Consider the following 23,744-nt stretch of genomic DNA (forward strand, 5'->3'; position numbering starts at 1 on the left):
TGAGAGTTCCTTTTTTATTGTTGCATAATATTCCATTGTCTGAATATACCATAGTTTATCCATTTGCCTGCTGAAGGATATTTTGGTTACTTCCAAGATTGAGTAATTGTGAATAAAGCTGCTATAAATATTTGTGTGTGCAGCTTTCTGTGTGTGTGTGTATGTGTGTGTACACATAAATTTTCAATTATTTGGGTAAATACCAAGGAGCTTGATTGCCAAACTATATGGTAAGACTATGTCTAGTTTTGCAAGAAACCACCAAACTGTCCTCCAGAGTGGCTATACCATTCTATCAGCTGGTTCTGGCTCCTGCCTCACTTTCACTTGGATGAGTCTGATTCTTCTGGGCAGTGCTTCGGAAACACACTGAATATTCCAGGGATGCTGTCCACGTTCTTCTTCCTGTCATTTTCCTCTTCTTGCTAGAGCTAAACCATCTTAGCAGAAAACTTCCTCTTCCCTCCCTCTTTTCTCTTGCGTCACATCGCTACCATCCCCCCACCCCAGAGTTAACAAGGTAAGTGGGGAAGGGCAGGAGCAGGCTTGGTAGGGGAAAGCTACCATGCTTCCCCAGCGTGTTTTTTTTCTTTCTTTAAAATGACTTAAGTTGACACCACTAAGAGGCACCTGATGCTCTTCACCCCAAAACTGTGGGGTCAGGTGTGCGTCATTCCTCACTGATGTGTCTCCAATCAGTGAAAGACACTCTTCCTATATGATAAATGCATTGGGGGCATTCACCGAGCAGCTTTGTATTGTGTGGCCAAAAGAATATCCATTGGCCAGAGGGAAATACTTCAGGGGCTCTGAAGTCAGGCGGTGCACTGAGAGACGGTTGCCCTCCTCACCATGCCTCCCCTCCGTCCCTCTCCAGGCCCCCAGGAATCTGTCTGGAGCCCTGAGACTATAAATCATTGGGTGCAGGTTTGTTGGCAGCTCGTTGGTCTTGTTACTTTATAGGCTGGCTTCCTATTGTGCAACCCAGATGCTCTGGGTTATTATAGAGAAGCATACAGATGAACACAGAATGGAGAAAATTACTGAATGTCAGGGAAGGAAGCAGCCCAGTTACCTGAAGCCAGTCTGATCCTGCAGTCCGCTGTGAGCTCCCCCAGGCCACTGGCAAGGCTTTCCTGAGCTGCCCTGTCCGTTCATGTACCGCCAGCTTATTCTGTCTCCCTTGAGTTTTGGGTGCTTCTGCCACGTGCAGTTGGAGGCTGAATGACCTATGGTTGAGAGACTTTCCATGCCTGCATCCATAATTTCTCAACAGGGTGCACTGTTAGCCTCTTAAGGAGGACAAATTCCTGTGCATCGCAGCAATTTAGCATCCCTGTTGTTACCCAGTAAATACCAGGGGAGCCCCCATGTCATTGTGACAGTCAGACCTGCCCCACCAGTTACCAGCTGCCCCCGGGAAGCACCGCCAGTGCGCAGAAGCGCTGGGCTAGGGGTGGTCTGGTCAGGGTCTCGTAATGAAAGAGGCTTCTCTGAGTGCCTCTCACCCACTTCTCATCCGGGCCCTTCTCAGAAGCTGGTACCTGCTCTTTTCCTGCATTCCCTTCTTCATCTCCTCGCTTCTCTTCCTCCTCCTTCTCCCCCTCACTTTCAGGGGAGGAGAACTTAGACCTCTTCCCAGCCTGCTTTGTGATGCTGGGTTCCAAGAACTTCAGGGTGTTTCCCCTTTAATTCTTGAAAATCCATCTTCTGGGGATTTGTTTCCTCGTTTGAACTCTGCTTCTCAATCAGTGGTCTTTATGCAGTCAGGTGAGTTCTCCTAAGGGGTGTCCTGGAGTCAGCCCCGAGAACCCGGAGCACGACGGAGGCCTGATGTAGCAGTGAGCGTCGGTACAGTGCCGTCCCCCTAGTCCAGCCCTCCCCCAGCCCCCAAGGCCAACGCTGCGTTGATCTGAAATGCGGCCAAGTCCCACTGGTGTTTATCTTGGCTCAAACCCCAGCGTCGCCGTGCCTCCTTGCAGGGTGGTTCTGGGGGTGTCCGAGCTGAGTGGTGGGAAGGATGAGTTTGTCTTCATCACGTGGAGGAAATAGGGCAGAGTTCAAGGATTGCTTATGTTTTCACCTCCTCCCCACTCGTCGCCTCCTTCTAAGCCACTGGTGGTGAGTGATGTGCGCACACGGCCTTGACAGAGCTGAGGGATGGGCCCGCCTGTGTTGGGGCTGCCAACAGGCTAACCCTGCTGGGCTGAGGTCTGCACAGACAGAGCCTCTGCTGACCCTGGGCCCCGAGGATGGCCATGTGGGCGCCACCACGAGGCCAGGGGAGGCTGGGCCAGGGCCAGTGGGCCTCTGTGGGGGGGGCGGGGCTCGGTGTTTGATTCCTGAATTTGCTGGCAGTTGTGGGACCCTGGCCCCGCAGGGCGTGTCACTGCGTCTCCCAGCCCTGTATCTGGTCCACTCTCCCACCTTTCCTCGGGGACTCTGGGAAAGTCGAGCGTGGCCCTCTGACTGACACCTTGATGCCTCACGTGAGGGTCAGTCGACTGGAACAGGGTGTGAACACCTCAGCTTGTCACAGCTTCCTGCAGCCTTGGTGCTCGGCGCTGGGAGAGCGTGGTGGTGATTCAGCAGCCAGGAAACCCCGGGAGGGCTCAGTCATACTCGGCCGGCTGCTCTGCAGTCCCCTTCGGGGCCCTTGGCCCGCCAGGACGGGAGCCGGGCCCGTGTAAGAGGAAGTTTGCCTCAGCCCCCAGCCCTGGTCCAGGATCATTGATGAACCTTCAACTCTGCTTCCTCCTAACAAGAAAGGGCAGGGGATGGATGGGAGTGGGCACAGGGCCCGCCTCATCCAGAGGAGATGCTCGGTGCATCCTGGTTAACTGTTTTACAGAGATATTTTGCTCCTTTGCGGGGCGTGGGGGTGGGTGTCCTCTCAGGCCACCATATCAGCGGGTAGCACTGTGCTGTAAAGTTTTGACCTGGGTGAGGGTTGGGGAGAGCAGAGAGGAAGATGTGTGTGTAGCAGTGTGAGGCATTGCGTCACACTTACCGGGCCTTAAGAAACAAAGGTTTCTCAACAGTGCAGCACCCACCTGCTCCTGCCACGGTCTCTACGGCTTTCTTGTTTAGTCATTCCTTTTTTTAAAAATTTATTTATCTTTAATTGAAGGATAATTATAATATTGTGTTGGTTTCTACTCTACATCAACATGAATCGGTCATAGGTATACATATGGCGCCTCCCTCCCACCTCCTAGCCCATCCCACCCATCTCAGTTCAATTCAGTTACTCAGTGGTGTCCGACTCTTTGTTACCCCATGGACTGCAGCACACCAGGCTTCCCTGTCCATCACCATCTCCTGGAGCTTGCTCAGACTCATGTCCATCGAGTTGGTGATGCCGTCCAACCATCTCATCCTGTGTCATCCCCTTCTCCTCCTGCCTTCAATCTTTCCCAGCAGCAGGGTCTTTTCTAATGAGTCAGTTCTTTGCATCATGTGGCCGAAGTATTGGAGCTTCAGCTTCAGTCCTTCTAATGAATATTCAGGGTTGATTTCCTTTAGGATTGGATGGTTTGATCTCCTTGCAATCCAGGGGACTCTCAAGAGTCTTCTCCAGGACCGCAGTTCGAAAGCATCAATTCTTCGGTGCTCAGCCTTCTTTATGGTCCAACTCTCACATCCATAGACAATTACTGGAAAAACCATAGTTTTGACTAGACGGACCTTTGTCAGCAAAGTGATGTCTCTGCTTTTTATTACACTGTCTAGGTTTGTCATAGCTTTTCTTCCAAGGATTAAAAGCATCTTTTAATTTCATGACTGCTGTGACTGTTCTACTGTGATTTTGGAGCCCAAGAAAATAAAGTCTGTCACTGTTTCCATTGTTTCCCCATCTATTTGCCATGAAGTGATGGGACTGGATGCCATGATCTTAGTTTTTTGAATGTTGAGTCTTAAGCCAGCTTTATCACTCTCCTCTTTCACCCTCATCAAGAGCCACCCCATGTACTACCTGTTTATCCTGAGTCCCTGCAGTCAGTCTTTACAATAACCCCGTGTGGGAGATGTATATCTTTTATCTCTTTTTCATAGTGAAGGAGACTGAGATGCTGGCAACAGGCCAAGGTTGCATAACTGCAAGGACCCAAGTTAGGACCCTAGTGGCGTGAGTCTGAGACATTGAGCTGAGTGAGGACAGGTCGTGTGCAGGGAAGGTGGCTGGTGCCCGCCAGGAATGGGTGGGAGAAGCCAAGTAGAAATGGGGTTTAGGACCAGGTTATGCACCTGAAGTCTCTGGGCAGGACTTCAGACGGGCCTCTGTGAGCAGAGTTTAGAGGGAAGGGGTCTGGTGGTCCAAGTGCTCTAGAAGCTCACTGGCAGCAGGAACAGAGGTGAAAATGCTTTGGTCAGGAAAACCAGTCAGGCAATTATTGTGAAGACCGAGGAGAGATGATGAGGCCTGAGTTTTGGCAGTGGCAGTAGGGATGCAGAGGGATGGATAAGATGGGTAAGGTGGAGGCAAGACTTGTGGGAGGTTATGTGGCTTGGTGATGGGATAAAGGAGAGGGAGGGTATCTGGTCTTCAGCCCCACCTAGAACCAGGGAGGAGGAGTGGAGAAGGGCAGGAGACACGAGGTCTGAGGTCCAAGCCTTTGGAGAGGGTCAGGGTTGCAAACAATGCTTGGGGCCTGGAAGTGGGAACGTGTCGATGGGAATGTGGGATGGGAATGTGGGATTGTGTGCGGGCTTCAGCAGCCCACACTCATCTGCTTTCCATGTAGTGAGGGAGAGTCCATTTTCCTCTGACTTTGCATTATTTAATCCTTGCAATAGTCATGTGAGGAAGTGTTGTCCTTGTTTATGGATGAGGGCACAGAGGCTCATCGAGGTTAGATAACACAGCTAAGGTCTCACAGTTAAGGAGCGGCAGAGCTACGGTTCGAACCCAGTCCTGACAGCAGGGCTCCTTTTTCCTCTGCGATAATAGACCCTGAGTTGGGATTAGAAAGTGGTACAGGGTTGCAGTGCAGACATGCGTCTGCCTGTCTCTTCCACCTCCCTGATCCTGAAGGTTCAATCTGAACACTTTGGGTTTTCCCACCCACAGATATACAAACACAGACATGGAAAATACCCATGAGCATTCACGTAACACTGGCTTATTTTCTAGGAGGTCGGAGTCTAAGGTATTGCCTTAGACTCATCAAGCTGGACTTTGCGGCTTCTGGCCACCCACAGGTCATTCGGAAGGGCAGCTGAGGGTCCCAAGCTCACTGACCCAAGAGCATTCATCCTGGACTGTAAGCTTCGAATATATCTTCAAGCCCCTGTCAAGACTGCATTGAAAATGTAGAAACGGAAAGTGCCCTTTTAGGTTCTAGTTTTGGATCTCTCCCATCTTCTGATATTCGATGGACATGCTAAATCAAAAGACAAAATTACAACCAACTGCTCACACTCACTGAGGCAAGCATGCGCAGCCTTTTGCCTGATCCTGGTTCAAGGCAAGGGATGCACCTGCGCACAGAGCATCAGAATGAGGCCGAGCATGTCCATGCTCCTCTTCCCCAGATAGATGGTTTAGGAAGATGCCAGCCCCACATCATCCCAGAAGTTAGGGACGGGGCTGACCCAGCTCTGTCATTTAAACGTAAAGAACCTGAGGTTGAGAGTAGTGAAGGGACTTGCTAAAGGTGACACCACTCACGGATGACCCTAGGCTCTGGGCTCCCTGGTTATCTCCGTATCACAGCACAGCTGGCTTAGGTCCAGGAGAAGAGGACTTTTCTAGAGTGTCTGTGTCCTTTGGCTGTGCTCCACAGGATGGGGGAAGCAGAGGGTGGCTGGCTGGGCCCTGTAACATGAGCTGACATGTCTGTCACTTACAAGCTGGGTGACCTTGGGCAAGTGACTTAATCTCCTATACCTGGACTTTCTCATCTCCAAACTGGGACCTCGAACAGTACCTGCTTCCTAGGACTGGCTTTGAATATTGAATGAGATGATGCAGGGCATGTCGTAAGTGCTGAAATGTAGCTGCAATTACTGTTAATAACGCTCTCAGCCGCAGTAATAATTATGGCTGAATGATGCGAGGAGGGAGCTTGGGAGACTAGTCAGGCGCCGTGGTCTTCCCACCCACTGCTGGCCTACAGGTGTGTTCCTGTAGGTTCACGTGTCTGGAGCTGTCTGGGTGCAGGGTCAGAATCTCACTTGGATGGGTTTGTCACAAGAGCTACCCCCTTCTCTGTAGAGTTCCCACCTGAAACCCAACACTAACCATTTCAAGTAATTTCTCGAAAAGACTCTCCTGGGGTAGCAAACTTTAATCTGTGTTTTGAAGGCAGAGTTCCAGATGCTGGGATGGGGAGAGAAAGAGCCCTCTGTCCCGTGAGCCATTCGGCCCAAAGTGATTCATTCTGTGTCACATATTTCTGAACCCTCCTCGCCTTCCCCTGAACTCTCCTGATCCCGTCTGGCCAGTTACTCCACACATTCCTCTGCTGCTTTGCCTGCCGTCCTCTGAAGCCAGTGTCACTGGTGTCTCTGTAAGCCGGGGCACTTGTGAACTGTCACCTCTTCCTTGAAGAGAAACTCTGCACTGGGGTGATGAGGATGCCGCGCGGCTGCTTTCGATGTGACATTTATGGCTATTCTCGCAGGAGGGTCAGGCACGGGTCTCCTGGTCTTACTGGTCCTGCCAGCCTCCCTCCTTGCCCCTGCCTGCAGTGTGTTCCCTTTTTCTTCCTGATCACTTCTGACCCTGAAGCTAGCATCTGTACCTGGCTATCAAACCTCTTGCATTGAAAAATACTAAGTCACACAATATTGCAGGTTTGGCAGTTAAAAATCCTGCCATGTTTGCAGATAAATTTCAGGTGTTGGAATATAATAAGAGAAGATACCCTTGAAGCTGGTGCCAGAAGTTACCTTGGTACCAGCAGACCTTGGGTTCCCTGTGACCCATTTCTGCATATTTTTGTCCCCTACATGGCTGTTCATGGGTGTCACCTGAAGACCTCAAGATGTAGGTACCACCCTCACTTCCTGAGCTTCTGCTCTGAGCCTCATGACCCTGCAGCCCCAAGCATAGCAGGAGAGGAAGTGAGATCCTGGCTGCCCTCCACACGGCCACACTTGCTTTTGCCTGTCTTTCCACTGGTTTCTGCCCCCTCCGCCTGCATTAGGTCATTCTCTGCAGGCCTTTCCTCATCACCTTCTCTAAAGCTAAGACATCTTTCATCCAAACGGACCAGCTGCAACCTCTCTCCACCCTCCCCACATCTCCCTGACGCCAAAACCTCACCCTCACTCCTTTGCTCAGGAAGCCTGGCTTAGGGGATTTGAAAGTGGACGAGCTGTGGAGCCTTGATTTTCTAGGGCAAGCTGCTGATCTACACAGTGGAGTAGGTAGGAGCCTGGAAGCAAATACCAACTGTAGTGGAGGTGAGAGCAGGGCATGGTCACCTCTGCCAGCGTGGCTGGGGGCCTGACAATGCCTCTTCCAGGTCGGGGCCTTAGAGCTGAGTGTCTGCAGAGGAGGTGAAGCGGTCACCAGGCCGACGGGTGGAAGGGGATGGAGGGTGTCCCGTGCTCAAGGCACAGCCAGGTCCCAACCCCGTGCATGCACGCGGGGCCGCACATGCAGACGGGGCATCCTGCTCTGTGGTCGGGGGAGATGGGTGTCCAGCATCCGTCGGCAACTTTCCCCTTGGGCCTGACCTGTGAGCTCACAGGTAAGTAGGCTGTCCTCTCTCTGGCCATTCTTCCTGTTGGAAGCAGCCACCTGCGTTCCAAAAGTTGAAGCGAAAGCTCTGCGGCCCTTGTCCTTCCTGGAGGGCCGCCTGGGTTCCCTCTGCCTCAGGGCTGGGGTCCGTCTTTAACAAGGTCTTTCTTCCATTATGTGTAGATTTTCATCTTGCCACCACCCCCCCTTTACTAAGTTCACAATCCTGAGATTCCCCTCGTTGGAGCTATTTAAACAAAATGAGATGCTGGCAGGAGCAGCCCAGAAGGGATTCCTGCCTGGAGGGAGGCTGGCTGGATGGCCTCGGGGCAGGCAAGGCCCGGCTTTGAACCTCAGGCGAGAGGCACCTGTGGCCTCTGAGTCTCCGTCTGAACTGTGCATTGTCTCCCCAGGGCTACTGGCGGCGGCCATGCCTACATCTGAACCCACGTAGGTGCTCCAGGGAGGATTCCTGTGCTTCTGATGAGTCTCGGAGCCTGCCAAGGCCACGTGTTTCTGGCCTTCACACAGTCCAGCTGCTCCAAGCAAAGCCTAGGGGGCTGGAAGTCTGGGCAGCTGGGCTTAGGGAGGTTAAGCTGTGGGGAGTCTGGACGTTCACACCCTTGCTCCTTCTCGGTAGACCCTGCTTATAGTGGGGGGATTGGAGGCAGTGGAAATACCACAAGAGGCAACAGATGGAGCCTCTGGAAGAGATGGATCAACCTGGTGTCTAGGCCCACTGAACCTGTTGTCTGCACTCTTTTGGGGGTCATAGCTGGTACCTATGTGTACCTGTGTGTCATGACAGCCCATGGTCAGAAGGACTGGTGTGTGGGGTGGTCATTAAACACTGTCTCAGGCATAGGAGTTGGATAGACTTGAGTCTGAATTGGGCTGCAGGAACTTGGGCAGATTTCTCAACCTGTCCCAGCCTCAGTTTCCTCATCTGTAAAATGGGGGTGTTTCCATAGACTGGACCAGAAGGCAGGGAGGCTGGGAGGAGCCCTGTGTCATGGGTATGGTGAGGACTAAATAAGATAACGCGTGTAAAAGCCAAGTGGTGGGCCTGGGACTGGCACCTGCCCAGGAAGTGGTACCTGTGCCCCCGTGAGACGTGACAGAGGTCAGACCCTGTCTTCTGGGTCTGGGACCCTCCTAGGGAGCCCACCACGTGGTGAAGGAGAAGCAGAGGCCTCATTGCCCATCACAGGGCCTCTGCTGCAGTTGTGTCTGAACAGAAATTGCAGAGAGAGCCCAGGGCACTGAAGAGTTTTTCCATGGGGTTGGGGGTGGGGAGGTAACAGAAAGGAACTGTTCTTGTACTGCTCAAATTATGATTAAAAACCCAGTGTCCTTCCTCTGTGGAACATGGTGGTTTTGTTACCTCTAATTAGTTCCTGAAACATCTTTGCAAGTTCAGCAGCTGAGAGCTCCCAGGTAAGGAACCCAGGGGGTGGGATGGCAAAGGGACTCACCCCAAGGCTGAGGGAGCACCCCTCCACATGCCCGGGATGCTGAGGGGCACCTATGCTATCTCCTGGCTGTGGTTGGACAGTGTTTGCTGTCTAGTCCAGGTTTTGCTTAAGCAGAGGTCAGCGTGGAGCCCAGGAACTGTACTGACTGATGGACGGACGGATGGATACAGGGCTGGTAGGGAGAGGGGAAGGAAATGCATTTGTTCATAGACTGTTTGTGACAGGCCAGTGACACTTCCTCTCAAGAGGTGTACAAAGCGTCTGTGAGTCCTTCCTTCTGGTTCCACAGGTCACTGGCCACCTTGGGCCCAGAGTGGTTTGTGGTGGTGCCAGCAAAATCAGATTGTGACAGGTCCCCAGCTGACTGGGAGAAACCTCTGAGACTTTTTCTTGCTTTGGTAGGAAACCCTCACTTTAATGCTTGGTGTGTAGATTACACACTCGGCCTTGTAGATAATCCCCAGGGGGACCCTGAGACCTTGCTTCCAAAGGTAGTGTCTATTGAGCCGCAAGAAGGAATTACACAGGCCAACATGTGATGTCACTGACTTTCTCTCCTCATCCCCTCTGCCACCGCCTCCTGCTCTCCCCGCACCCAACTCTAACACCAGTGTTGGGTTCGACACTCTGTAGGAGTGTTTGGGAAATTCATGCCAGGCCAGCAGTGAGAGCAGCCTGAAGCTTTTAGATGTTCCTCATGTCAAAGGCTTAAAGGAAAGTCCTGAGCAGATTGCCTTATCTGTTCCAAGTGTGTTTCTCCCTTGAGAGTCAAGGGCTGGCGTGTCTACATCCTGAGTGATGGGGGAAAGGAGCTCTCACAGCCCGCATGGCAAGGGATGTACTGTTCCTGAGCCTCGGGGTGGGGGTCGCAGCACAGAGGTTTGCCTCTTTTCTGTGCTGCCTCTGGCCTAACCTGCAGGCGGCCCAGCCCCATTGCATGACCACCACGGCATCTTCTTGCAGTTCAGTTTTAGGAAATCATTCTTAGTTCATGCTGATTGCATAACTCCTAGAGGTTCCTTCTTCGACAGAATTATGCTGCTCTGTTTCCTGCGGGGCTGTAACGTGCGGGTGCAGAAGGTCATCTGCTGGCCGGGGTGGCTTTGGAAGTATGCGACCCCTGTGGTCCCAGAGCCTCCTGCTCAGGTGGGCCCTGGGCTTGGGGGCTCATGCCCATGCAGTCGCAGTCTGGACATACTTAATGGTTTTCCTTTCACATTATAACTGTGAAAGAAAATGAAGTTCAGTGGGACAGTGGGGTGTGTGCAGGGCCCTGGGGCCTTGGCTCCTGTGATCCCACCTACTCCCACCTCCCTGCCTCCCCTGGGTGGGTTCTCGCCCCTGCCACATGGGACCTGGACACCAGAAAGGCTGGAGGGAGGTGTGTGCCTCTCTTGGGCAGGGCATGGTGGCAGCTACCCCTTCGAGGCTGGTAGCCCTGCTGCGTCTCTGCAGAAGACAGACACGGGTGAGCCTCTCCTCTCCCCTAATCCACGTACCCAGAGTAGATGTTGCGACACCCTCAAGGTCACCTGCTCACTGTGGGTTGGGGTGACTGGTTTCTGGGAAGAAGAAACCTTTGACTGGCTTCCGTGCCCCCAGCTGGGTTGCTCACATCCGCACATCCATCCCCCTGCTGGCGGACCCAGCTGTCCGGGATCACATGCGCGCTTGGGTACTGTCGCTGGGGCCCAGGGTGCCTCTGGGGAGCTGGGCTCACCCTGCAAGTCTCCTCACACCCCAGAGAGAGCAAGACCAGAAATAGCACGTAACAAATATCATGACATGCTCAACAACATGTACATACTTAAAGCCACCAAACTGTGCGCTTAAAAAGCGTTAAGATAGTAACTTCTGTGTATATTTTATCACAATAAAACATATCTATAAGGTGTTTTAAAGCAAGAAACATCATGACAAGTGGAGAGAGAGACCAGGAAAGAAAAAGCTTGAGATTTTAGTAATGCTAATAGGTACTTTTCCCCTGCTTTTTGCACAAAGGGTCCCACCTATTGATTTTGTACTGAGCTTCCGCGGCTCAAGACGGTGAAGAATCTGCCTGCAATGTGGGGGACCAGGGTTTTATCCCTGGGTTGGGAGGATCCCCTGGAAAAGGGAATGGGAGCTCACTTCAGTGGGTTCTTGCCTGGAGAATCCCCATGGACAGAGGAGCCTGCTGGGCTACAGTCCACGGGGTCACAAAGAGTTGGACACAATTTAGTGCCTAAACCACCACCACCCTGTATTATGTCGCTACGCCTGCCTGTTGGCCACTTTGTAAAACTATCAAACTCTTTCCCTTGAGAAGGACCCATCCTTGAAGCCTGAGAAGTTGGCTGCTGGCCAGACTCTCACCTGTCTTCTTTTCTTCCTCTTCACAGGTATTTTCTTGGCTGTGTGCCAGGCCCTGGAGAACAGCACATCCTCCCTGAGTGGTGAGTCCCATCCCGTCCCCTCCATGTGGGGTAGTGTATGAATGGATGGGAGCCTCTGCTACAAGCTTCCCCCGGGGGCTCCTGCCTGCTGAGCTCCCATGCGTCTGCCCCCTGCACGTTGTCCCAGGGCCTAGGGAGTGCTCCTGGGAGGTCTTAACTGTGGACCCACAGCGACTGTTCCCTGCTTGCTGAGGGTGCACCGTCTCCCAGCTCTGAACAGTCACTGTGGGCGAGGGTGCTGGCAAGCTGAGCCTCGTAATCCATCTAAAGAAGAACCCAGATTCCTAAACCCTCTTGTCTCCTTCTGCCTGGGAATCTTTGTTTAGTTATTAATATTTTCCAGTTTCTCTTTGGACATTTGTAGTTGCATTTCCTTTGTTGCATTTATGAGATCCTGGGTCAACAGATTGGAAAGGGAAACGTTGGCGGCAAACTACTCATGGGCAGAGGCTCACAAAAGCGCCCCCTGTGATGTTTGCGCACGGCTTTTAGCATTTGTCCATATGCACTAATATTTTTATACAATTAGTCGTGGTGAGGAAGTGATTTGGGTTCCTGCTTTTTAAATTCAGGGTTGGAACTGTGCTTTTTTCCATGTGGCTAGAATGTCTTGAAATTTATCCTTTTAAAATGTCATAATGTTTCATTCAAGTGATGATACAATTAGGCTTTAGATGATACAATTTAGGCTTTACAATTAGAGGGTGATACAATTAGGCTTTTCCCATGGGATATTTTTGTTGTCTTCAGTTTAAATTATAATGCTCCCTCTTGATGACTAGAAACTATTTCCTTCTTTTGGATTCTTTCCTTGGGACATAGCTCCAGGAGCAAGAGTATATATTTACGACCCTTGTAACAAATTGCTAAGTAGCTTTCCAAATGAATTGAGCTGGTTTTTATGTCAGCAGTGCACCAGTCTGCCAGTTTCTCTGTTCGCTGGTTGACATAGAGAATGTTCCCATCTGTTACTGCAGTGGCCCCAGCTGCATCTCCCTAGTTATTTCAGGGAGGTGACAGGGCAGGAGGTGGTGATCTGTATTCATATATCCTCAAACCACCACACAGTGTTCCTGGTACTTAGCTCTTCTCTTCCAAAGCTTCCTGTCCAAACATAGTAGACGCTGCTGCTGCTCCCACTGGATACCAGTGCTTCTGCAACCCCACAGTCTCCGCCTGTAGCTGTTATCCTTGATGCACTTGAACCGTTAAGGTGTCTGAGCCACTTGGTGACCCATGATGCCATGGAAGAAACTGCCTCTTGTCCTGTGTGTTATGCTTCATTGGGACTGGGGGTGGAAATGCCCGTCCATTCCAAAGCAGTGCTTTGGGAGTCCAGGGTCTACTAGAGTTTCCAAGAAGTAGTTCTTTCACTTTTCAACTACTTCCCCCATCACATAGGGCTCAGATGTGCATATACAGGGCGGAGGGGATAGTTTTGTGACCCACGCTATTTTCACAATTGACCCAGCCCTCATCCTGGGATGCATTTACCCTTCGGGTACATCCCCAGCCCATCGTGGTCCTCACTGTAGGACCTGGTAGGCCAACAGCTGGGTTCTCCTCTGAGTCACTTGTAGGTGATGGTTTGTGGTGATGGCAGAGGCTGATGCTACCCCCAGGGAGACGGTTATCTTACCCCCTACTCCCATTCCATCCATTCACACAGGAAAGGCCTAGGGGATTTTGTACCTGAGCCAGTATCCTTAGGGCCTGGCATGAGGCCCTTTGGGGTTTCCTAGGCTCTTCTGGGTAGACGTGGGAAACCCTGTGATATTTATCCAGAAAATGACTATGCTTGCTGCGGTCATGATCGACCTCTGTTCCATGTTTCTTTTCTGGGCTTGCTTCTGTGAGACAGTCTCAGGTTGACACTGGACGTGCTCTCCCCACGACCACTTAGGTTCAGGAAGCAGTAGGTGTGGCCTGCCCTTTTGCACACGACCCTGTGACTGGCTGAGTGCTGCTCTGGGGCCCAGTGTGGTGGGTGGGAGCTGGGGTCGTGCCACACCGTCTAGTGTCCGGGGGGCCCTGAGATCTTGGTGTGGGCTGGTGATACGTTGGAGGGGGAGGGGAGCCCCCAGTCTGGCCTCTTACACTGCTCCCTGTTTGATGGGTTACGCAGCTGCGGTACTTGTGCCCCAGAGAGGTTAATGGAATAGGTCTTTCCATGTTTGCTTGCTCTCTGCCCTGCCCTGCTGGACCAAGATGTGAATCCAGAGAGAGCTGGGTTAGTTAGCAGATAAGTCCAAATGGTGATCATGTCAGAGCCGCTTGTCCAAGGGCTAGGGCTTTGTGACTAAATCAGGATTGTTTGCTCAACTTTCTTTCCCTTAGGGTGACCTTCCTAAGGGAAAGCACCCTAAGGTCCCTTAGGGTGACCTTCCCGTCTCCTGGAAGACTCCCCAGGCCCTTGTAGGCCTTGCCCACCCCACCCCACCTCTGTCCTCTTCCGACATGGCTGAAATCTTGTTGTGGGTACAGCTCAAACTGGAGACCTCACCAGCCACACTCACTGCACTAGCATTGGAATATATGTGTGTTTAACTATTGGCTAATTCAGCAAGTAAAACTATTTGTTAATGTTTATAATAGAAATCGTCATACATAGGAAAGGAGAAATAAGAGCAAAATCAATCCCCATGTATCCATCACCCAACTTCAACAACTAGCATCTCTTTGCCATTTTTCTTTCATCTATTTTCTCACCTTTTTGAGTTTGCTCTTTGTTGGTATAGTTTAAAACATAATCCATTTTTCTTGTGACTATTACTTGAATCTAACAGATAAAAACTTTTAAAATGAAACCATAGTTCAGTTACACCAACAAAAGCAATAGTAATTCTTTTTTATTAGATTCTTAAATATGGAGGGTAGATGACGCTGAACTAATATTTGTGGCATTTTATTTAATTCACATTGCCTTTGATGTTTTCATATTTTGCTTTCTACTTGTATTCCCTTTCAGGTCAATGCTGCTTTTGTGAAATGTGTTCCTTTATATACTGGGTGACTGACTTTCACATCTGAGTCCCTCCTAACCCTTGTGCTCTGGAGGTTGGTGGGCTCATTTACTGAAACTATCTAGGTGTGAAGATGGGTAATTTTAGGACAGAAGGTACAAAAGCTTCACCCGTGGTTTAAATATGTAGACCTCTTCACTCTGAGGGTTAATGGCAATGAGAAACAGCAATGAACACACAAGGTTTTGGCACATTCCTGATTGGTGGTGCTGGAACAAAGGACTGCAGGCTTACTCAGAATTAAGTTCTAACATTTTGATGGAGCAACATAAACAGAAAATTGCAAACTCCACATGCCAATCAAAGTGGAATATGAGCTTGAAGGAACAGGGGCTGATCCCATGTGGCATTCTTATGCTTTCCCCCCCCCCAAAAAGTTCCATGGTCTCATGACTTCATAGTTGCTCTTGGCTTTCTTGTTTGAGGTTTCATTGGTTTCTTTCAATCTTCCTTTTTATAAACCCCCAAATGTAGAGGGTAGATGATGCCAGAGGCATGGAAACTGGCATTATCATCATCAGAAATGCTTCTCAGACATTTACTTCGGGTGGGACATTGAAGGGATATATGCCTTAGGCTGGAGGTTGGGAGCCCTGCGTGTTAGACCCATCTGGTCTCAGTTCTGCCGTGTCCTCAGGCAAGTTATTCATCTGGTTCCTGTTTGGATGTTGGCCTTGACTTAGGAATAACCTGTGAAGTTTTTCACATGACCACTGTGATGTATTGATGGGGACTGCTTAGAAAGCTTTGGTGAGGATTTAGAAGGCAGCCTTCAAAGTATCAGTTCAGTTCAGTTGCTCAGTCATGTCCGATTCTTTGTGACCCCATGGACTGCAGCACACAAGGCTTCCCTGTCCATCACCAACTCCTGGAGCTTACTCAAACTCACATCCATTGAGTAGGTGATGCCATCCAACCATCTCATCCTCTGTCGTCCCCTTCTCCTCCTGCCTTCAGTCTTTCCCAGCATCAGGGTCTTTTCCAATGAGTCAGTTGTTCACATCACGTGGCCAAAGTATTGGAGTTTCAGCTTCAGTATCAGTCCTTCCAATGAATATTCAGGATGGATTTCCTTTAGGATTGACTGGTGGGATCTCCTTGCAGTCCAAGGGACTCTCAAGAGTCTTCTCCAATACCACAGTTCAAAAGCATCAATTCTTTGGCACTCAGCTTTCTTTATGGTCCAACTCTCACATCCATACATGACCACTGGAAAAACCACAGCTTTGACTAGATGGACCTTTGTTGGCAAAGTGATGTTAGGAATGTATGGCAGCGGTCAGTTGGTGACGCTTGCCGTGAGCCTCAGACACACTGGTGGTGGTGTGCCTGCCATGTGTCTCACTGTCTCGGAGCCAGACGCTCTTTTACACTCAGGTTCTAACATTATGAGCTTTCCAGGTGGTGCAGTGGTAAAAAAGTCCACCTGCCAATGCAGGAGACACAAGAGACTTGTATTCAGTCCCTGGGTTGGGAAGATCCTCTGGAGTAGGAAATGGCAACCTACTCCAGTACTCTCACCTGGAAAACTCCACAGTCAGAAGGGTCTGGTGAGCTACAGTCCATGGGGTCGCAAAGAGTCAGATGTGACTGAACAACTGAGTGTGCATGCATGCGTGCATACACACACACACACACACACACACACACGCTATATTATAGTTGCTGGACAACTTCTCTGTCCTTGTCTCCACCACAAAGGTGACCCCACAATGAGAGCCTTGCAGTGGCAGACGGCAACCACAGCTGACTGCTTAGTGTGTGATTTAGAAAATCATTGCTCTAAGAAGTCAGTAGTCTGCAGGCCAGGACAGAAAATTTGTATCTGGTTGGTTGTCAGTTCATAAAGCTTGCAGAGAAACATTAGCTGGAGGCAAGGTGAGGATGGCAGCACCTACAGCTTAGAACCTTACACCCTTCGTGAGGAAAGAGTTACGGCCTGTCTTCAAAGGCACCTTTTAATGCCCCTGACTGGGGACAGAATGCACCCTGATTAAGTTGTTGGGTGGCTGCTTGCTTAACCCTGCGCGGTGTTGCCTCGTTCCCAGGCTGCCCATCTGGTTCTCATATTTTCATGAGACTCATTCTAATGATCCAGGGGTGTGGTGAGGGCCTTGCTCAGACACCTGGGAGCCAAGCTCCTTCTGTTCTTTGCCTAATCCCTGGATGCTCAGGGTGGCTCTTTAAACCTCTGAATTTCTGCTCCTTCCTCTAGCCTGTGTCTATTGACACCCACCTGGAACCAGGCAGTGTTGGAAACCTTACTTAATTTAGCACCTGGGAGACTTTTCAAAGGCGATGATGAAAGACCATGGAACATTCTTGGTGGTGTCACTCATAGGGATGGTCCCTCTTATCAGCTTGCATGGAGAGACGGTGGTCAGATTTGGTGGGGACTTTGGGTTTAACTGTTAAGAACGGCAAGTTTGGGCTGGGGGTGTGGAGGGAGGGCAAATCAGATTATAGGGAGCAGTCTTTGAAGACAGTACTTTGTTTGGAAAACAGGTAGAACATGCAAGCCAGGGATCTAGTTATTGCTCACCTCGCCTAACAAAAGCTTTTCAGAACTGCAAACTGCTTCCCCGTTCCATTGTCTGGAGTTTTCCCACGTGGGGCTGAAGTCATTCTAAAATTAGAAAGCTCACGTGTTCTGCCCAGGTACAAGGTTCACGGTTCCAAATGTGTGTCTGTAGCACAAGAGACTTGGTATGACTTTGTTAGGGGCTAAAAACACAGACAGCCGTGGGTGTGGGGACTAGCTCGCTGCAGAGGACGCTTAGAGGAGCGTGGAGCCTCAGGAGAGAAAGAGGGCTTGTTTCTCCTTTCCTTTCTAGGATTTTTGCTTGTCACACAATTCCTCATTTTACCTTCTACTTTTTGCAGAAGAAACTGTGCTGGATCAGAAGGCAGGTTGCTCAGAGTAGTAGACACACCACAGAATGTGGAATCCAGGATCATAATTCTGACTCACTAGCTGTGTGACATCAGTAACCCCAGTTCCCCCCTGGATAAAATTAAGGAGTTGGATTAAGGCAGTGTCTTTTCAAACCGTGAGTCACAAAATCACTCTAGTGGGTCACAACCAACATTTTCTAAAAATGAGATTGAAGAACTCAGCCCAGAAAATTTCAGAGTGCATTACATGAAGGAAAGTCGGATAATGTCTCATGATACTCTTTTGGTTGCTCATGGATTTATATATTGGCATTCTGCATTTGTTTAGTTGTGTAAGCTACACCCATATTGAATCCTTAATAATTTCCATATTTGGTTTCTTCAGTGTAAGAATTCAGACACTTGCAGAGTAAGTGCCTTAAAACTTTGCAGACCTGTATATTCCCCTCCACACCTGGTCTTTCATAGCTATCTTGTTCACCCCTAAATTGACAGCAATACTTTTCACCTTTATCAAGTCTTTCCAAAACACTGCACTTGTAATAAAAACAACAGCTCTTTCCTTATGCATAGATATTTAATTAGTATATGTAATATGTAGTTATGTAAATACAGTAATGAGTGCGATTGACATGAGCAGGTTTGGGAACAAACACATGCGTCGTCTTGGTAAATAAATATCTGTTAAAAACAGAAATGGGTGGTGAACTAGTGTAGCCAAATGATTGAGCTTTTGCGTGCTGAGGACGTTGGTATAGATGTTTTAACAAAGGAATGGAGAGGATGGATTGGGTAAATCAAGGCCATGGTTTAAGTTGAGCTCAGATAAGTGAACATCTACCAGCTTTGAAAAACCAAAGTGAGTGACACAACTCCTGAATTTCTAAAAATCAAGGCCTGTAGAAGCCTACTATTCTCCTACTTTTTAGCTCTTGACTTTTACTTAGCACCCACTTATTAAGAACTACCTTCTACCAGGCATTGTGCTAGGCCCTGGAGATACACATGAGAAGTCAATATGAGCCCTGCCATCAGAGGGCATAGAGTCAGGCCAGTGATGTTGATGATTTTTACATCCCAAAGAAAATCATAAACACAGAGCAGGTTATCCACCATATGGATTTCTTTGAAGAAAACACCCGCCTCTACTATATTCAGACTTCCCATTTTTAATCCAAGTGCCAAACTGTGTACTTTTTCTTTTCTTTAATAAATTGCTTCTTGCTGAGTTTGGCTTGTGATGCTGAGCTGGTTTTCAATCTGATTGATCACTCTTCTGGGCTGTGGTTGTCATCTGTGAAGCTGGCATAAAGGGCATCTTCTGGCAGGCACCTTGTATAGCAGGAACAGAATCTAACCACACATCAGCCAAAAGAGCCAGCCTGCAGAGAACCACAGTAGTAGTAGTGGTCAGGCCCCACAGTCTGTGGCCATTTACTCTGTACCTACAATAAAGATTGTCCTAATGCCAGCTCACCCCATCTCTGCACCTCTTAGCTCAGAGCCTCAAGAGAGAGAATTGGATCAGTGTGTCCTCTTTGGTCTGAGTGGTCGCCCAGCAGCTGTGGCAGGGTTGGGGGTGGGGGTGGGGGGAAGGCTGCAGATAACCAGATGCCAAAGAACAGGGTAGGCCTTGGACAGGGCAGAGACCCTCAGGCGACCTGGAGGGGGCAAAGACCAGCATTCCTGGTCCAGACCGATTCTTTGAATCATTCATTGAATCAGCAAAGACTTACTGAGCACTTACTATGTGCCAGACCTTGATGAAAACAAAATCTCTGTTCTCAAAAACATTATGCTCTACTGGGAAAGATAGACATACTATTATATTTTAATCTGTCAAATTGGCATATTTGTGAGCATGGCAACACCGAGTGCTGGTGTGTGTGAGGTGAGGCAGCTTTGTATATTGCTTATGAGTATGCCTGTTGGCTTTCTGGGAAAGAGTTTAATATTAATGGGGAATTTGATTCCTTAGTATTTGTAAGAACCTTATAATTGTCCGTGCCTTGTGACCCAACAATTACACTTTTAGCCATCTATTTTACAGAAATACCCAGGGATGTTAGGTTATTATTCACTATAGTAAAATACAGCCAATTTAAATGCCAGCAAGAGGGAACTAGTTATGGGACAGGTGATTAGATTTTAAATAAAAGCCCTTTAAAATCATGCTGATGAAGAATATTTAATGATATGGGAGAAAAAGTTTTATATAAAATTGAATATAATATATCATGTAAATAAATAGAAAAAGGTATATATAAAATTGAATATAACATCTCAATTTTATACACTGTACACACAGATGCAAAAATAAAAGGCAAGCATCATATAGTATTAGCATTAATTATCTCTGAGGAACTAAAGAGCCTTTTGATGGAAGTGAAAGAGGAGAGTGAAAAAGCTGGCTTAAAACTCAACATTCAGGAAATGAAGATCACTTCATGGCAAATAGATGGGGAAGCAATGGAAACAGTGACAGACTTTATTTTCTTGGGCTCTAAGATCACTGCACATGGTGACTGCAGCCATGAAATTAAAAGACGCCTGCTCCTTGGAAGAAGAGCTATGACAAACCTAGACAGCATATTAAAAAGCAGAGATATTACTTTGCCAACAAAGGTCCATCTAGTCAAAGCTATGTTTTTTCCAGTAGTCATGTATGGATGTGAGAGTTGGACTATAAAGAAAGCTGAGCGCCGAAGAATTGATGCTTTTGAACTGTGGTGTTGGAGAAGACTCTTGAGAGTCCCTTGGACTGCAAGGAAATCAAACAAGTCAATCTTAAAGGAAATCAGTCCTGAATATTCATTGGAAGGACTGATGCTGAAGCTGAAACTCCAATACTTTGGCCACCTGATGCGAAGAACCAACTCATTGGAAAAGACCCTGATGCTGGGAAAAATTGAGGGTAGGAGGGGAAGGGGACAACAGAGGATGATACTGATTCAATGGACATGAGTTTGAGTAAGCTCCAGGAGTTGGTGATATAAAGAGAAGTCTGATATGCTGTAGTCCATGGGATCGCAGAGTCAAATATGACTGAGCAGCTGAACTGAACTGAAGCAATATAGCTGATTGTAATTTCCTTTGTACTTTCCTGTTTTTTCCTATCCTGTCTACAGTGAGCATTTTTAATACTACAGTCAGAAATAAAAGGAGCTCCCTTTTTAAGAAGACAGAAAAGGCCGAGGCTGACGTCCTGCCCTGCAGGTCTGTTGGCCAGTGTGAGCTGACTGCAGGCTGCCACGAGGCTCAGCAGTGCGGCTGTTCGTGGAGCAGAGGGCCCTGCCACGCTGGCATGCCTGGCACCCATCTCCAGGGACCTCGCTGTCTGCAGAGCGTGACCCCAACAGAATGCTTGCCAGTTCACCTCCCAAGTTCTGGGGATACTCATCCAAACTCTCCTTTGGTGGCCCTTTGGCTCCTAAGTGCTGATCCATTCTTTTTTTTTTTTTTTTTAGCTGTTAATTTTATTTGTCTTTATTTTTTTATCTGTAATTGAAGTATAATTGCTTTACAGTGTTGTGCGGGTCTCTACTGTACAGCAGTGTGAATCAGCTATAAGTACACACATATCCCCTCCGTCTTGAGCCTCCCTCTCGTGCCCCCCACAACCCCACCCCTCTAGGTCATCACAGAGCCCCGAGCTGAGCTCCCTGAGCTAAGCAGCAGCTTCCCACTAGCTGTCGTTTTACACATGATAGTTTATATATGTCAGTGCTGCTCTCGCAGTTCCATTCACTTTTATCTCTGGGTTTCAGTGGAGAGGTTGGGCTTTTCTGGACCCCCAGCCCTAGAGTCAGTCTCTAGAATGTGAGCCCTCTGGAACTGGACAGAGTTCAGACTCTCCCCCTCCACTTACTAGCTGTGAGACCTTAAGCAAATCACCTAATCTCTGTGACCTCAGCTTTGTTATCTATGAAACAGGACTAACGACGGGACCTGCTCTTATGGTTGTTGTGAGGATGAAGTGATAACATGTAAAACACTTGCAGCGGTGTGTACACACACTCTGCGTCTACGCCTCTTGCTGTGTTATTGGTGATGCATGGATCGTGACATATGTCTGTGTCTTCGTAGCGCTTTTATCACCAGGAGTCTAGTTGTAAGGCAGTGGTTCTCATGTTCCAATGAGCAGAAGAGTCATCCTGCTGATTTTTAAAATGCAGATTCCAGGGCCCTCATCAGCCTGTGGCCCAGAAATTGGCACTTCTGATTCTCAGCAAAATGTGGTTAAGGCCCAAGGGAAAGAAGCTGAGTGGTAGATACATTTCTTTGTAGGCTGAGGGGCTTTCTCCTTAAGGCAACAACCTCATCCCATCCCTGGAATTCTTAACTCTGCTTTGCTGGACTGGACAGAGCCGGTTTATGGGAGTCTGTGAAATGTTTGTGTTCCAGGACTGACTTTCTAGCATCCACCCAGAAGCTTGGTAAAAATGATCCAAAACCTCAGAACTTGAGCCATCACCTCAAAGCATCCTCTTTCTCTTTATCCTTGCTGTGATGAAATGATGAACACAGCGGCTTTGGGGTAAGGCAGCAGCTTTGTTTTCTGAGAGCCTGACCCAAACCGCCCGCTTCTGAGTTTGGGGAACAGCCTTGAGTGTCTGGTTATTTACTAATGGGGGACCTTTAGCTGTTTTGATGGAGCCAGGTTCAGATGTCCTCCTTAGCAGCGCAGTAACTGTTCATTCTGAATCTCTCTTCTCTCTAGAAGTCTGTATAACAGAAGGTGATTTCACATGTCTGGCCATTGTATTGTCAGGTTGCATTGACGAAAGTGTTTCTTAAATACCAAAACATGCTAGTACAAATCAAGGGGGAAAATGGATAAAACAAAATAGAATGGGGGGCTCAATTTTACTCACACTGATGCCATGGAGCTGGGATTCAGAGAGGGAGGCTTTTCTTCCCAGTTGTCATTTAGTGGCTAGGAAACTCTCTTTCTAGGCCTTTTTTGTCCCAACTACTGGAGGCTTGGGGCCTCCCTGGGAGCTCAACTGGTAAAGAATCTGCCTGCAATGCAGGAAACTCCAGGTCGATTTCTGGGTTGGGAAGATCCCCTGGAGGAGGGATAGGCTACCCACTCCAGTATTCTTGGGCTTCCCTGGTCGTTCAGATGGTAAAGAATCCCCCTGCCGTGCGGGAGACCTGGGTTCGATCCCTGGGTTGGGAAGAGCCCCTGGAGGAGACAGTTCACTCCAGTATTCTTGCCTGAAGAATCCTCAGGGACAGAGGAGCCTGATGTGTTGCAGTCCCTGGGGTTGCAAAGAGTCGGACACGACTGAGTGACTAAGCATGCACTGGGGGCGTGGGATATAATAAACATCTCTCCCTGCCTTACACAGTAGATCTAGGAAGGCACTTTTGGAATCTTAAAAGTGAAAAATGTTGGATCTTACTCGGAAATCTGCCACTAATGAGTCTCTCGGATGCTCTGGGGCATGACAAATGGAAGTATAATCATGAATCATAACCGTCCTCAGGAGCCTCTATAACAATCTGGATGTAGCAGGCTGTCCACTTAATATTCCATTAAATAACCATAGCCCAGCGCAGTGAGAGGCTCTGGAAATCTAGATATACATCTAACCAGAAGATAACCACATCATCATTGTCATTATAGGCAATTTCCTAAGGATTTAACCCTAGGTCGGTGCTTTACAACCTTTTTCAGAATAAAGATCCAATTTGCACATCAAAAGTGTGTGATTCACCACGGACAGTAGTTGTCCCTTTAATTATAAATTCATATATAAAAGTTGCTATGAGGACTCAGGAACACTTTAAATTTGTATTTTATTGATCACAGTAGAATTCGCATAGTAACAGGACCTGACCTAGCACTTTCAGAGCTCTCACCATGTGCTGGTTACTGTTCTCCACATCCTCATTTAATACTTACAACTCTAGGGAAAAGCTACCTTTATTAGTCCCATTTTACAGTTGGCAAAACTGAGGCAGAGAGCAGTAACTTGCCCAAGGTCACACAGAAAGTGGCAGAACTGAGCTTTGAATCCAGGAAAGGATGGGGAGAGGGAACCCCAACATGCTCTTTGGGAGGCATCAGGGAAGGCTTCTCACAGGAAGTGATTTTTGAACTGAGTTTTGGAGGAAGAGATGGAGTTAGGCAGGCAGACTTTGGGGGTGAGGACGTGCTTGCAGGTGTGTGGAGGTGAGGCTGGGAGAAAGCGGTAGCTAGTTGAGCAGAGCCGCACGT

General features: G+C 48.8%; 1 protein-coding gene across 2 annotated transcripts in view; it reads left to right on the plus strand.

Annotated features, from left to right (window-relative positions):
* TGFA (transforming growth factor alpha) overlaps positions 1-23,744 on the plus strand; it is a 109,782-nt gene that overhangs the window by 23,599 nt on the left and 62,439 nt on the right. For both annotated transcript variants that reach the window (XM_043468244.1, XM_043468245.1), the window contains exon 2: positions 11,547-11,600. In XM_043468244.1, the coding sequence (XP_043324179.1) occupies positions 11,547-11,600 (54 nt within the window). The remainder of the gene's footprint in view (positions 1-11,546; positions 11,601-23,744) is intronic.

The sequence above is a fragment of the Cervus canadensis genome, chromosome 5, assembly GCF_019320065.1.
Source record: "Cervus canadensis isolate Bull #8, Minnesota chromosome 5, ASM1932006v1, whole genome shotgun sequence".
NCBI lineage: Eukaryota > Metazoa > Chordata > Mammalia > Artiodactyla > Cervidae > Cervus > Cervus canadensis.